Below are 16280 nucleotides of genomic sequence, written 5' to 3'. Positions count from 1 at the left end.
GTGGAGGCAGCAGTTTAGCAAAGGAGACACATGGAGTTACTCTAAAGTTAAGCTCTTTCGAGAAAAAAACTGTGAGATTTTTCAATCACAGGAAGACTAAATAAAAGGAAGGATCCCTCACTTCCCCAGGGAAAACTGGTGAAATCCAACTTTGGATACATCACTCTTAGGAGAAGGCATGTGACTGTTTATTGGAGCTGGCTGAGAGGGACATGTGTTGTGTTGGAGAGGTCCTTGTAGCCAGAATTCTCATCTGGCCTCTCTTCTGGATATGTTCTATAGAACTTACAGACACTAGGATCTTTTCTATAAGTCTGTGCACTGTGAAGTATAAAATATGGTAAGTACTCCCTGAGACAGCATCCAAAAATGATAGAAAGGAGCCCATTCTCTGGGTTTTTTTGTTGTTGGTTGGGGTTTTTTTTGAGCAACTCCCATAAAGTCTTGTTTAAATATCTATAGTAACCTAAGTGAACACTACCCATTGCCTTCTAGATGCTGCTTCCTCAATGCTTGTGAGTGGCAGCACAGTCCTATTAGGACAGCATAAGCAGATGTTTCATCTTTCACTCCCTGTAAAGTGAAGTGCTGACATGTTAATCCTCACTGCAGAGTTTAGAAGCTATCACTTGGAGCCAACCCCTAAAGCACTGACAGGTCTTTTTAGGATCATTGAAGCTCTCTCTATGGAAGCTCTGCCTCTGCAGGGATGAGCATATTTTACATTTCCCTTTAACAATGTGTTTAATACAGGTTAAATATGAGTATCTTAGATTTTTCCTCTCTCCTTTTTCTAGTTTTACTCTGCATAACTGCTGACATACTGCCTAGTGGAAAGGCAGTTTTCTAAACACTCTTCTCAGTGAGCAATTTCAAGTCAGTAGTGTGCAGTTTCTCTAGTTTGACTTTCAAACATAAATTATAAGTATGTTAAAATTTGACTTGAAATTGGGTGAGAGCTGGAAAGTAATGGAGAGCATGCTATCTTGGCATCTGCAGAAATGATTATGACTTGAAACTCTTAATGCACAAACAAGTCACTCTGGCTCAGCATGTGGGTCACACACCAGCTGAGCCCTGGTAGCTGACCATGTGTCTCAGGCCAAGGTAGTGTGTCATTGCTTAGCCCACAGAGGAAGAGTTTACAGACAATAACTTCTTCAGCCACTGTAACCTCCTCTGAGCTGTAGAAGCCCCCTAAGTTAAGACAGTAAGGCAGTGCTTCTGTCCCATTCCATACTCCCTCTGCCTTTTGTTTCTCGCTTGCTGCAGATGGTGCTATGCTTTTGGAGGCTGCTGATTGTACTGAGATCACCATGTGTCTGACTAATATGTGCCATTTTTCACTGTCTTTCACTTCGAGTATATTTATTCTTGCTCCTCTTTGGTTTGGTTTATTGAGATAGAATGGCACAGATATAAATGAGAGGAGAACCTAGAGATTATAAACCCATTATATATAATTCTCTTCTTAGATAACAACAAGGTATCTAAACAAGGTGTAGCGTGGATTTACACATAGAATAGCTACTCTGCAAGTTTTTCTATACAGTTTTTGCTCCATAGTAATGCAAGGCAACATACCTGTTTTTTAGGATAAACAACCTCAGTTTTATCTCGGAATAAAAACATTCACATGGACCATTAAGTACAGAATTGCTGTGCCATAAATCTATATCCCAGTGTTAGTGTAACTTATCCTCAAGTACATGTTACCAGTTGCTTCTGAGAATTTCTGCTGGCTGTCTCAAGGGAGTTATTTACTATCTGGTGCAAGACTGGACTGTAGTCCCCAATGTCATGGAGTTTGATAAAGCCACTGATTTAGCAAAGGCCTGGAAATAGATTGGCATTTAGTAGGCAGCAAACCAGGTGACTAAAAATGAGCAGTACATGTGGCCCATATTTTGAGGTTTAATTTAGTTTGCTAAAGATCCAAATGGGAGTTATCATTCCAGCTGTCTCCTGGGTGCATCTCGTACCTTTCTCTAAATATATGGTACAGCCACTGCATCAGCTGCACAGAGGATTCTATACAGCATTTCCTCTCTGTGTGCTTGTATCTGAGAGCAGAATGTGACTTCCCAGTGCTGCCAGATGAATTAAAGTCAATTTGGAGCACATTGCATTAATTTTCAAACCCTCTTTTTTCCTTGCTTTCTCTTGCAAGTGAGCACATCTGTGAAGCAGCAGTACCATGACAACATCCGCTGGATTCGGGAAGCTGGCAGGCACAGCTTGGTAAGTGCAAAGCATCCTTCAGCACTGTCACTGCTCCTGGTCCTCAATGCAGTTTTTGAATGCTGAAGTGAAAAGCAGGATTGGGCATAAATGAAAACACTGGCTGTAGCTCCCAGGGCTGGCAATTTACACCTCTCTCTCCACAGCAGGGTTTTAGCGTGAGCTGAAGCAGTTCTTTCCCTTCGCTTCCTCTTCTGGAAATGTTCAAATAATCCAGCAATATCTGTTCTTCTCTCTGGAGTGAAACACGTCAGTGTTTCCACCTTCCACCTCAGTTGTAACCACCTTTCTTCCACAGCACTATTCGAAATGTTCTTCTTGGCATTGCTTTGGACCAACCTCTTGGTGCCTGCTGTTCCCAGAATCCCTTCCATAACAGGTGATGAGGCCAAAGAACTGCCATCCTTTTGCACCGTGGGAAGCAGGATGCCAGTGCAGCACCCTTAGCTTTTCTTTTAGGGCAGGCTCTCACTATGAAACAAACTGATGATGCTGTAGGGCTCAAAGGTGCTCTCCTAATCTGGAAGCCAAGTTGGTCTGTGGCATGGAAGGGAGCATAGCTGTGCAGGACAGATGTTCTTTGCTGTTCTTTGTCTCCATATATCTCTTCCCTTCCAGCCCACCATCACCAGTTCCAAACCTCTGCTTCTCAGCTGTTGGCAAGGGATTTGTTGATAGGGGGATTATAGCCTAGCAATCAGGTTTATTTAAAAAGTGGAATTTATTGGATAGTAGCAGCTGAATATAGAAATACATCTCATGGATTGTGTGAGTGGAGATAAAACTAAGTTCAAAGAGAGATTTTAATTTATTTTTTTTTTCTGGAAACTGGATGTTAGTGAAGAAATAATCTGCACTTTCTTCTGTAGAAGGGAAAGGGTTACTCTTGTGACTCCGTTTATCCTGGGGCCTGAAGATAAACCAGTTGCAAAGAATATTATCATTGTGTCATTTTTCTTTTCCAGGTTGTTGGCTCTCAAGCTAGAATCTTATATTCTGATCAGAGGGGTCGTGTGTCTATAGCTGTGGCTATCAATCGAGCAATTTCTGAAGGAAAGATTAAGGTTTGTCTTTGTCTTGATGTGATCTAGTAATTGTGTTTAGTACCTGAGACTGGGGTGGCAGGTGGCAAAGGAGAAAGCTTCAGCCAGTGAGGGCAGAAGTGCCTGTCATTTACATGGGACCAGTTTCTGTTAGCATCTGTTAGAGCTCAGTCCTCCTCTCTGCCTGCCACCAGTACTGTGCTACATAATAGGAGAGAGGTTGGTTTAGGAACTCTCTGAAATAGGCCTCCTTTTGTTTCATGATGGGAATCTGCCTTATTTTCTGTTTGGGCATCTACAAACACAACATATTCCATGATTTGCTGAGAACACAAGGCAGGGACTATAACTCCTCAGTGGTGTGCCGAAGGTAATAAGAGGCTGTGCCACTCCCCAGTGCTTCTTCCCCTCTATCCCTCACTTTCAGCCATACTCTGCAGTCAATTTGCATTTGCATTGCATATGTGAATGAAGAAAATCATTAGGCTTGACACTGACCTTGCAGTGCCTAGTCTTGTCTGGGTAAAATCCCACTGACCTATGCAGTGGTAGTAAAAACGTTCATACTATGGGCAAGACTGTATAGGGATTTTCTAAGTTCTTTATGAATACTGTAGGTAGATGTACAATGTGACATCCTGGAGGAGACCAAAACCCTTGAAGGCACCACTCAGTGATTATACCCATTACTTGGGGTGGTCCTGCACAGGGGCAGGAGTTGGACTTTGATCCATGTGGGTCCCATCCAGCTCAGGATGTTCTGTGATTACTTGTTCTGTGTACAGCAGCATTGGACCAAGGCACTGTCACTTGTTCATCTCCATCTTTTTTCTGTCACAATTACCCTTTTTAAAGGGGCAAACTCAAATAAAGCTTGGAATGGATTCTAGCTGGAATGGTCTGGGTTTTGTTACTTAGATAATGTTAGTTAAATATTTCAAATGCTGTTGACCTACTCAGGATTCAAAATGAAGGTCGCCGCAAGCTGGTATCACAAAATAAACCTGACCAGCCAGAGCACTTCCTTGGAGCTATGTCTGACAAGGTCAGACTCCCAGGCCCTTTGGATTTTGGTGGGAATGGATTCTAGCTGGAATGGTCTGGGTTTTGTTACTTAGATAATGTTAGTTAAATATTTCAAATGCTGTTGACCTACTCAGGATTCAAAATGAAGGTCGCCGCAAGCTGGTATCACAAAATAAACCTGACCAGCCAGAGCACTTCCTTGGAGCTATGTCTGACAAGGTCAGACTCCCAGGCCCTTTGGATTTTGGTGCGTCCTTTGTTTTGCAGCTCTCCTCCTGCTCTTGCAAGTTGGGTGCTCATGTCTATTTCCAGTGATTTCCTAATTCACTGCCAGCATAAACCAGAGCCAGCTAATTCCAGACCACACCATGCCAAGAGTGAATTATCCTTATACAAACCTTGTGCATGGCCAATGGTAAAAAAGACCTGCAAGCCGATATAAATTCATACTGTCAGTTGAATTCCAGGTCAAGAATGGACTTGTTTGACATCACTGATATTCATTGCTGACTTATTTTTAGTCCTGAAGTCATCAAACAAAAAAAAGCACAACACTTCATACTGTTAGTTTTCATTTCCAACAGCAAACAAAACTATTTCTGAATGAAGATTTTTGCATACTGAAATGTCTTTGAAATTTCAGCAAAGAAATCCTTGGATGAAATAACCTCACTGCTTCCCCTCTTCTCCCTGCCCTCCTTTGAGGACTCCATTGGCATAAAAGCAAGCTCTTGTTTTTGTTATGAAAGGATGGTGGTTTTCATGAACAGTATGTGAACAACTGTTTTAGAACAAAAAATAGCAAGCAGAGAAGGTGTTTCAAGGGGTTTAGGAGAGGGGGCAAAACTGAGGTCTGAAATGACTTAAGACAGAAGCCATTTCAGCACATAATGATCCTTGGTAGCATTGACAGTCCATGAGGGATTCCACCTTCTTGTCCTTGGCTTTTTGCAGGCTCCAGTAGTCCTCAGCCGAGATCACCACGATGTGAGTGGGACTGACAGTCCTTTCAGAGAAACATCAAACATTTACGATGGATCAGCTTTTTGTGCAGGTCAGTGGAGCAGCTGAGGCTTGTCAGTCCAGGCAAGCAAGGAAACTGCTTTAGAAGAGAACTAGTTGTTATGTAACATTTAAAAAATGTTTCTGTTTAACCCTTTTATCCCAAATAATCAGATGTCCTGAGAAGCTGTGTGGGATTTTATAGTGATACAGACAGAAATGTGGAGCTAGTAGCGTAGGAGAGGTCCCAAACAATGCTGGAAACTCAATGAAGGTGCACCAGATGTACCTGAATGCTAATGGAGATCTGTCTATCTCAGAGGACTGTATCTGTTTGATTGTTTGACAGCATCTGTTTGATTTTGATTTTGCACCTCACTGTTTTAAAGAGATGATCTGAGCAGAATCACAGCCATATTTCCTTGGGATCCACAAGATCAAAATCAGGTCTATAACAGTATTTTGCTTAAAGCCAAAAGGTTCAAAGCTGCTTTCACTCCATTGCCCAAGGACTCAGTAAAGCAGTCTGGAGCTTCTGAAAAGAATTTTTCTGATCATAAGAAATCCTAAGAGGCATAAGAATGGAATTCAGGCCTTCTGGATTAGACTCCAAGCCTTGTTATTCACTTATGGTGTGACTGTGGGCAAATCATGTAGATTTGCTTTACAAAAGGAGCCTTTAATGCTGCACACCTGACCTGAGCTAACCAGATTCTGCTTTTAAGATTTTGAAATGATGCTTTAGAGAACTAAACCCAAGAAATACCAGACTGGAAACCCCCCAAAAATAAATGATGCACTAAGCAATTTTTAACCTAAATGTGGCTCAATTTTCCATCTCTAAGTGGAAATTATGATAATGGCTTTAGCCCAGTAGTGTTTCTGTATGTCATGAACCGACAGTCACAAAGAGGCATGAGATTGGAGGATACAAGCTGCTGTAGAAGGAGAAATTATGACAGAGGTAGCTGAACATATGGAATTACTTCCATTATGGGAATTCATAATAGAACCAAATTATGGCTTAATTTTAAAGAAGAAAAAGTTCCCTGCTATCTTAACTGGATTTCCTGGTGAAATGAGGCTTTTAGCTGTCTTTCAGTCCCACTTCAACACTTCTTGAGTATGTTGGCTAGTTCTAATAGGCCAAATGGATAGAAGCCTCAAATAATGTTTGTTTCTGACAAGCTGTGAGAAAATGGTGCAGCTGCACAGAAAAGAGCAATCCAAAGCAATGTCTCCATCAAACGGCTCAGTAGCACAAGTAAATGTCAGGCAATAGAGGCTTGCTAAACCCTATTGCTCATCCTGCTTTATGGTTTTCTTTGCATTTTGTAATTTACATGAACTATTTGCCTTCTCTAAGGGCTTATCTAAAGCCTGTTGGCCACTGATATCACTGGTCTTTGAAACCAGCTCATCTGTTTTACCAGATGAGCTTCTGGAGGTTATAAAAGAACATCTTAGGTCTTCCTCTCTCCTTTCTTTCCTGCTGTTTTAACACCATATTTGAGCTGGTTTAGGTGAAATTTGTTCCTCTTTCGCACACAGAACTTTTCAAGAATGTTTGTCTGTCCCATTTTCTTTTAAAGTACCTCAGTCTGATGGGTCATTACTGCTCTGCAAAGTGTATTTCAGCACAGATGTTTGCAGTCAATGACCTTTATCAAAGCCAAGGAGCAGCAGGTTATTGCATTGTTAGTTCACTTGCCATGCTCCTTGTCCCATCTCCACTCTTATCACACTAGTGGCTGAGGAGGAAATCTGTACATTTTAGAACATGGTGATTTAGATCTCTCCATTCCATCTTGACAGCACCATAATTATGCTAATTGCGTTATTAAAGTGACATAATGTCAGATAAACGATGCCATAATGGGGCTTTTGACAGGGTCTAACATAGATTAGTGCTCAAGTAAACTCATTTTTCCCATCAAACACAACTGTGGGTCTGCAAATGTGGCTGGTGGAGATACTGGTTTTCTCTTATTTTTCCTTTAAAAACCTGGCAAATTATGTATTGAATCTCTCCTGAATTAAATCTGGACAAATGTTTTCAGTAAATTTTACTCTTTTATCCGCTGTGTGTACCCCTTGCCACCTCTCTGGGTATATGCTTTAGCACAAATTGTAGTGAATACACAGAATTCTAGTGAACAATTCAATGGAAATAATGCATTTGACATTAGTCAAATTACATTTGTGCACTGATTTATGTGTCTTTGAGTTTGTTTGGGTTTTTTTTTTTTTTGAAACAAAAGAAGCCTTCTCTGTGGTTTCAGCAGTTCCTGTTCAGGGTAAAATTCCCTCATGTTCAGAGAACTGGGGTAGATATCACTTTCATCCCAGCTTTGGTCCTAAAATGCAGCTCTGTATCTTTAGTTTTCTGCATGGAGCTGAAATAACTCTGCACTCAGATCTGAAAATACTTCATCTGAGAACTGCAAGGTGTGTAGTGTTCGAGGTGTATCCCCATTTTCAATTCATCCACACAGATGTGTCCAGTCTGTTCTTCTGTGACTGAGGCATCCCAAAGGAGAGGAGTGTAATCCCTCCATTCTGAGCAGGTGTCTCCTAGCAGATGAATGGTAGGTCCTTCAGCTGTTCGAACTGGATCTCAAATGCAGAAAGCACGAGAGTCCTTTCAAACCACAGTGAAACTGGCATTTGTTCCCTCCAGTGTAGGGGCACTGAGTGGGAGGAAAATCTTTCTTGCCTGTTCCTCCCAAAATGTTCAGTGCAAACCTGTGAGTGAAGCTGTGAGCAAACCCTGCCTCCAACCCTGCCTTCACACAGCCACACTGAAGGTGACAGTGGAAGGAGTGAGCAGCACAACAGAAGAATGAATGCAGCATGTGAGACATCCATAACACCTTTCCTCTTCTCCTAGACATGGCAGTACAGAACTTTGTGGGAGATGCGTTCAGAGGAGCGACCTGGGTCGCGTTGCACAACGGTGGTGGAGTTGGCTGGTAAGAGCTGATTTATGTTTCTAAAGCTGAGCTCTGAATCCCATTCCTACTGCTGTGTACGTGTGTGGGGAGGAGAGACAAGAGGGGAACTGCTGAAAAGATGTGTGTAGTACTGGAGTAGTAACAATGTTGGGATCATGGGAAGGATGGGTTTGGAAACAAGGACTGAAAGGACAAATGATAAGGCAAAGTGTAGTGTTGTATGAGGCTTTTCTAATAAATGCCCTTATGTCCAGTAAAAGTGTTTTGAACACTGGCCATAGCACAGTTTGAAGAACTTAATTTGACAAACAAGGACTGTCTGCCATGGTCTTTTTGAACAGATCTTGCTTCCAGAGTTATCTTCACACACCCACAGCCAGAGTGTTAGTGGATGGATTATGTTTAGGTTTCCTCTTAAGCTGTATTTAAATCTGTGACCTTAAGACCCCAATATAAATGCTCACGTGCTAAAGTGCAATGAGGGGTTATTGATACAAAACAGCTTGGGTGCCAGTAAACCCCCCAGTCTTCTCTTCCTGCTCAAGCCTGGTAGGATAGAAGACCACAACCAAGTCAGGACTGAATCAAATACCTCCTTCACATGAGATGCAGAACTTAAAAGACATGCCTAAAGTGAGAAGTAGAATGAAAGAGATATTATATATGGAGAGGGAAACTGACTCCATGTGCCACTAAAAGATTACTCAGCAGAGATATAGGGAAAAGGAAAGCCTGGCCACACTGCAGTCTCTAGTTCTGACTTGTTCTTTCCAGCATATTCCAGAAATGCCTCCCCCATTTACACTCATGTCTTCATTTGGTCTTCATTTGTCACCAGTCAGTCAAAAAGGGCACAACCCTTTATTAAACACTGTAGCAAACCCTACCACTTCCCTGTTCCAGCCAGCACTGGGATGTGCCAACAACAGCAAGCCAAAGAACTTGTAGCAGATGTTACCCGCAGAGACATTTGATGATACTTAATTGTTATTCATCCGGATGCACTGAATCCAGAAAATATCCCTTCAGTTCAGCTGAAGAATTCTCTCTCTGTGCTCTTAATTCCTTTGATTTCAGTGAAGTAACTACTGCAGAGAAGGCACATGAGAGCAAAATAGAATTATGAGATAAGAAAGCTCTCTGAGAGCTTAGGCACATGGACTGAAAATTTGCCTTTACTAATTTCAATGATGATAACCCGTGGCCAGGATTTTATTCACAATTTGCATAACCCTGAATGGAAAATACATACCAGAATGTCTCCCTACTCTGGTCATCTCAGACTCCAGAAACAGCAGCAGGCTAGTTCTGTCTGAATTGCTTTAGCTGAGTGTAACCTTTAAAAAATATCTTCCTATGAAATACAAGAAAAGAAAAACACTTCATGTTGTGTGTGGTTTTTGGGATATTCTTATGATAATTATTAGAATTGCCTACATAATTGCTTATGCCACAAATGTTCTTAATTCAAAGGATCACATTCCCTTCTGATCTCTCTAAAGCAAATCCCTCCTGCATGTTTCTAGCCCTCTGAGCAACAAAAAGAGCTTGGTTGAATGGTGAGACTTCCCTTACTCCTTGAAAACTGGCATTGACAACACTGCAATCTCAATTACACTGTTTTAGTTGTTTCTTAAGTGGAGTTATATCATTAAAAGAAGCTTTGCCCCAAGGCAGAGCAGAGGTGCTGCCATTTATGTAATGCATCAGAAAATTAGTGTGTAGCTATTCACTGAAATCAAAATATCTCTGGAAAAGTAGGGATTGGTTATCGTTTCTGTTGTTTCCTATGGCTGCTTAGGGACTTGTCATTGCAGAACAGTATCTGTTCACCTTGTTCTGGGGAGCAGTCATAGTAATGTGATTAAATTACTGTGCTTCAGTGAAGAATGTGGGGCCTGAAAATTAGGCCTGTCTCTGCACAAGCCTTAATAAGCCACCATGCTGAGACTCAGATGTGGTAACAATGTCGTGCCATTAGCTGCTGTGGTCTGGAGAGCCCCCAAAAGCCAGAGCACGACAGGTGGTTCTGCTTGGCTTAACTAATCGTGGCACCACCTTGGCTAGTTAAAGTGCTGCACTCCTTTGCCTTCTAAGGAGAAGAATAATTTAAAGGTGGTAAAAGAAGCAAAACAACCTCCAACCATGGTAAATTACTTTCTTTGCCTGGAAGAGATAGATGCCTTTGGGTTTTAGGACCTTGTTTTTCTTTTTCTCTGGAGTGCTAAAATTCCAGCTGACTTGGCCATACAGCAATCTCCACGTGCTTAAAAAACACCTTTTGTCATCAGCTGATTTGGAAATGTGAAAGTGCAAGTAGGAGCTTATATATATTTACAAACAAAGATACATGTGATTAGAGAGAAATCAAGTTGTCACTGGCAAGTTTCTGTCCAGGGAGTTCAGAAACAGCAATTGCACTTTGTTCAGCTGCCAGTCCTGCCTGGAACTGCTGACAGATCTGCTGTGTCTTCCCTGTGAGGCTACATAAATGCCTTTTATCTGGTTTATTTTCTGTGTTATAGCCTTGTGGGACAAACAGAAAAAGCAGGATTAATATTTATTTAGCTGGAATCTGTGTCACATGTGCTGTTGGAGAGCTTTAAGATTTAACATAGTCTGGACTATAATTACAGCAAATGATTGTTACCCATTACTTGCTGCCTCTTTGTTTGCAGAGAATGTATATCAGCCATGGAGGCTAAGTAACCTGTAGTAACAAAAAGGCAGAAGCAATTTAAGAATTGAACTGCACTGCTGACTGTGTGACATCTTGATTGTGAGAGAGGCCTTGTGTTCTTTGATCACCTTAGGAGGAGACATCTGGAAATTATAGGAGGTAGCTTAGGTCAAAATGCCACATGTTTTTTTAATTACCCAAAAATGTGACCCAATGCTAATGAAGGCAGAGAGCTCCCCTTAAAAAGTCAGAGGTTTTGCTGGAAAAGCTATCCTAACAAGCACTGGCATTTAATGTAGGAGTGATTTTTAGACAGTAGGACAGATTCTGATGAGTGATTATGATTTGCACTGGAGTAACTCCATGGCAATTGACAGAGAGGCTCTAAATTTATGGAGTGCAAGTGACATCAGATGTTTACTATTCTTGCCTAAGCTTCAAGTTATGCTCTTTGAGATGCTGTGGCCAGAGAGGACCTTTGCCACTGAAAGAATATAGTCTTCCTGTATGGAATATCTTTATAAAGCACTGTTCCAGAGGTCTGATTTTCTTATTGTCTGATATTGCCCATAGGCTATGCTCATACTGTGAACCAAAATACATTGCAATGGCATCATTGATGTTCCTGAGTGTACTCTGCCTTGGTACTTTGACAGTGAAGAATGGAGTAGTTTGCTCTCTGCCCACAGGAGCAGCAGAGTGTGGTGAAGTGACTGTCCCTGGTATAATTACATTTGTAACATTGTCATCCAGTCTGGTCCCCTTTTTTTGAGCAGACAGTAACAACACGAAGTATTCAAAAAGTAGAGTTTGCAAGAAATGCTGATGTTTGGATGTTTGTATTCATCCCCAGATGAGACTAAGAGCAGAACTCATGGAAGAATTTGCAGAGTAAAAACATCCTGGGAATTAAATTCCAGGCTGAAAAGTATTGACAGTGTCAATAAAAAGAAATTTTTTATTTTGAAGAGTCAGATCTTACAATATTCAAACACCTCCATTGAAAACATGTCTTTTTTTCAAATTTCCTTTTTAAAAAACCTGATTCATTTGGTGACATTCTGCTGTGAGAACTGTCACTTTCAAGAAAACTGTGCCTTTTAACAGGAAATGTATTTGTAATAATGACATATCTAACAATGGAAAAGTGGAGGGAATTCACAGAATGTCACTGTGATGGTAAGATCTGGAGCTCCAAGTTCCTTGCTGAGATATGTGATAGGATTCTACTTGGCACACAGGTAGTGTATATAAGTAACAACATTACATTGAAAATGAGAAAACGTGAGTTCTATTTTCAGGAAGTAGATCTCAGGTCTGTGAGGCTCCAGGTTAGCCTCAATTCCCCATTTCCTAAGAAGCTCAAGTTACTGCTGGAAAATATACAGTAAGACACAATTCCTTCCTGGATTGGAAGACACACAACTCTTATCTGATTAGTGGATATGTCTGATGTTGTTCTATGCAAATTGTTCTATGTAAATTTTGTAAACTTATATTAACGATAAAACTCAGAGGACAAAATCCTGCCTCCAGGGATTTCCATTAGTCTCTCATACCATGTATTCTTGTCTGATATTCCCTGTCCCTCAGGTATTGCTGATGCTGAGTTATAATGCCAGAACTGTCACAGATTTACAGCAACAGATAATTATCCATCTGCATCCATCACTATTCACCATATGCCAAGGAACAGGAACTTGAGCAGGCCAGATTCTGGAGTCAGACAAGATGTTTTGCTCTACGTGTTTTCCTTGTCCTTTTAAAACCAAACTGGTATTTCTCCCAAGTATAATCTGTTAGTTTTAACATATTTCTGTTCTTCTTCTGCCAATAAGTCTGCTTCCTGAAAAGTTGGCACCGAGGTCTTTAAACATCTATGTATCTCACACGAAATAAATGACTATTTTGGAAAGGATTATGGCAGATGTGCATTAAGTGGTGGTTAATGCTTTTTAAATAAAATACTTATGCTCTCATTTGTCCCAAGAGAATATAAATAGATACATCTGTCTGCTTCAGTAAGTACCCAGTCCTCTTCCTCATTTGGTCTATGTGTCAGGCTGTAGTGTAGCAAACATGAAGAGCATAACATTTAAAAACACCCTGAGACAGGTAACTCTCTGGCCCATCAGAGGTGTTAACCTTTCTTCACTTGATTTTAGAGCCAGTACAGCAGCAGCAGATATAGAACAAGCAAAGGTCACTGATTAGTGTCTCTTACTCAGCACCATTTCTATGCCCTCATCCTTCTTTTTGCAGTACAAATGAATAAATTAGCTCCTGTAAATTTTGTGGGACTGGCTTGAATTATTTTTATTTCATGCTCCTGTGTTTATATATTTTTCAGGGGTGAAGTGATCAATGGGGGATTTGGCCTGGTTTTGGATGGGTCCAAGGAGGCTGAAGAACGGGCTAAGATGATGCTCAGCTGGGATGTTTCCAATGGAGTAAGCAAAACTCATTACTATATGTTCACTTTGATATTTTCCTGCCTTAGGACTGTGTTTATTTAGGTACTTTGATTCCAATGCTAAACATGTTTCAATCCCCATAAGACCTGACATGACTGGGGGTAAAAGAGGAGGAAAAACTTGCACATATTCCCTGTCCCAGGTCTGAAACAACACACTAGTAAACTATTAAGGAAGGAGGATGGCAATTATATTAATTTGTAGATTAATGAAGACAAACCCTTCACACGAACTATGTATCAGAGACAGCCTACTGAAAAACCTATAAATCTTTTGCTGCTCTGATTTATTACAAGCAAAAGCTCCATTCCTCCACAGAGATGTTGAAAAAGGACAATCCAAGAGTGCTACCCATCCTATAGACAAGACTGAAAAACTGGAATGTACCCTTGAAAATATACTGTCAGGAATAATGATAGGCAAGTGGCAGGAACACGGAGCTGTTGACTTGAAAGGTCAATTCTAGCTGTTATTGCTGTGATCCCGGGAACTTATTAGCCTTACATTAATCATATGCGTGAATATTTTGCTTAATTGGAACCTAAGTATTTTCTTTCTTGAATGCTTTTGGGTCAATTCTAGCTGTTATTGCTGTGATCCTGGGAACTTACTAGCCTTACATTAATCATATGCGTAAATATTTTGCTTAATTGGAACCTAAGTATTTTCTTTCTTGAATGCTTTTGGGTCTGAGTATTTCATACACTGATTTGTAATTCATAATAGAGATTTGTGAGGCATTGAATAGAGGGAAGGACTTATTTCCTTTGTGCCAAATCTTGATTTTTATTTTTTTTCCATCCAGGGAATCTTGTTTGTACACAGATCAAAACACAGAGCTTTGCTGTTGGAAGAGAGGTTTACCAGTTCTCTGGCTGCCCATAAAGTTTTATCCTTATGTGCTGGCAGAGAATTTGCTCTTTTATTTCATAGTTTGAAAATGCATTGAATGACATTTTCCTTTTGAAAATATTTACCCTACTACAGAAGCATTGACTGCTTAAATGATGCTGTTATCTAAAGCAAGGGTTAGTTTTACAGAGCTGAGATGGAGTGCATAATTATTTTTAGTGAGAGAATTCGGTAAGTTTATAAGGTACTTGGCTCTACCAGTGTTGTCTGTCCAATATTACGTTTCTGTATGAAAAAGTACCAAGTCTACCCAAATACTACTCATAAAAATGAAGTAGGTATTACAAAACTTATTTGCAAGATGAGTAAGGAAACTAGAAAAACTGGCAGAGGGTTGAAAGATTTATTGTCATGAATTCAGGTGCCAGTGTTTGCACAAATATTGTGCAAGATGGATGTGACAAGAGAAATGTAGGACTTTTACACCCATTGATTTTCTGGTCTGACAGGTCGCCAGGCGCTGCTGGTCGGGTAATGCCTTTGCTTATGAAACCATCTGCCAAGCAATGAAAGAGAATGCCACACTGAGGGTGACTCTCCCTCACAAGGTGGTGGATGAGAACATCTTGGAGCAAGCTGTGAAACATTAGTGGTATTCCGAGCGCAGTGTTGTTCTTGCAGATATATTTGAAGTTGCTTTCTTGATATCCTATTTTGCTCTTTGGCCAAATGATAAAAGCCTTGCAAATGTCTGTTCCATGCGAGTTCTTTTTCCCCCTTCGACTTGTTAATGGGGCAAATCTGTGTGTGTCTATGGCAGGTCTGCTAATGCCAGGAACAGTCTTCTTCACTAACATATTAGGAGCAATGTTTGCAATAAGAAACTTCATGATAAGGAAAGGGACTTGAATTTTGACCCTGAAAATTAAATAGGGAGAAAAAACCCCAACCCCAAACAACAAAACAACCACTTGTTCCTGATAATTAATAAATTAATGAGATTCTTCGGGCTGGTAGATCAAATGTGGGATGGAAATTTGAACTCTTGATTCTAATTCAGAATCTGCTGCTATCAGCAGAGAACCAGAGAACCACATGAGGGTGTGTAAACAAACTTGTTCAGCTGCTGGAGGATATACTGATATCACATGTGCTACACTCATGCCTTTCTATCTTGCCATAAAAGCATTTGGTGATTGCACCAGAAAGCTACAGATAAACTGTAACTGGTTAAGTGCAGTTAGCCAGCATGGAGTTTTCCCTGAAATTTTCACCCAAGATACTCACTGCAACCAGGAACAGAATACAGTTACAGATATGTGGCACTAAAGGCTGTAAGTATTGGACCATTTCCAAACATCATACAGCATGGCCAGGAAAATATGGAACATATTTTGAATTTAAATGCTAAATTAGTGTGAGTCAAATTCTCTGTCAGTCTGAGGTAGTGCCATTTTGCTGCATCTGATGTTTGTGCTTTGCTGCCTTACAATCATGAATTTGTTCTTCTGGAGAAGGCCATTGCACTTGAGAATCTTAAAAATGAATGGAAACAAATGAAAATCAAATCCTTTCTGCTGGCTGCTGCTCTTTAATAAAAAAAAATATGGACTACTCATACATTTGGATGCAAGTGGTGCAATTAATAAAGCACCCTAACAAATTGAACATGTAGTCTTTCCTTCTGAAGTAAAACACAAGAGATGTGGAACAAACTAAAGCACCAAAGACAGGACAGCACAGGCCTCCTTCACACAGAAGCTGATTATAATGTAAAATAGAAAGGTCTTTTTGGTCTCCCTTCTTCCTGGGAAGAGTTAGGAAGGCACAAAACCCACATGCCTAGGTGCAACTGAAGGATTGCATGTTTGCACCTGAGCCTACTATTACATTTGTGTTAACAGCAACCCACTGAAGTACCTGGTTCTAACCAGCTGTGATGCTGAACCAAAAACTGAGGCTGGCTTTGAAGCCCCTATACACATATAATGGCAGATACATATATACT

General features: G+C 40.6%; 1 protein-coding gene across 1 annotated transcript in view; it reads left to right on the top strand.

The window, feature by feature from the left end:
- The window catches only part of UROC1 (urocanate hydratase 1), a 41719-nt gene extending 26797 nt beyond the window's left edge, over nucleotides 1-14922 (top strand). The window contains exons 15-20 of the mRNA XM_009069373.1: nucleotides 2171-2241; nucleotides 3207-3305; nucleotides 5265-5364; nucleotides 8203-8284; nucleotides 13297-13396; nucleotides 14782-14922. Of these exons, the coding sequence (XP_009067621.1) occupies nucleotides 2171-2241; nucleotides 3207-3305; nucleotides 5265-5364; nucleotides 8203-8284; nucleotides 13297-13396; nucleotides 14782-14922 (593 nt within the window). The remainder of the gene's footprint in view (nucleotides 1-2170; nucleotides 2242-3206; nucleotides 3306-5264; nucleotides 5365-8202; nucleotides 8285-13296; nucleotides 13397-14781) is intronic.
- The last annotated feature ends 1358 nt before the right edge of the window (nucleotides 14923-16280 follow it).

The sequence above is a fragment of the Acanthisitta chloris genome, unplaced genomic scaffold (assembly GCF_000695815.1).
Source record: "Acanthisitta chloris isolate BGI_N310 unplaced genomic scaffold, ASM69581v1 scaffold34622, whole genome shotgun sequence".
NCBI classification, from domain to species: domain Eukaryota; kingdom Metazoa; phylum Chordata; class Aves; order Passeriformes; family Acanthisittidae; genus Acanthisitta; species Acanthisitta chloris.
The sequence above is the reverse complement of the archived record's forward strand: the minus strand, read 5'-3'. Positions and strand labels throughout refer to the sequence as shown.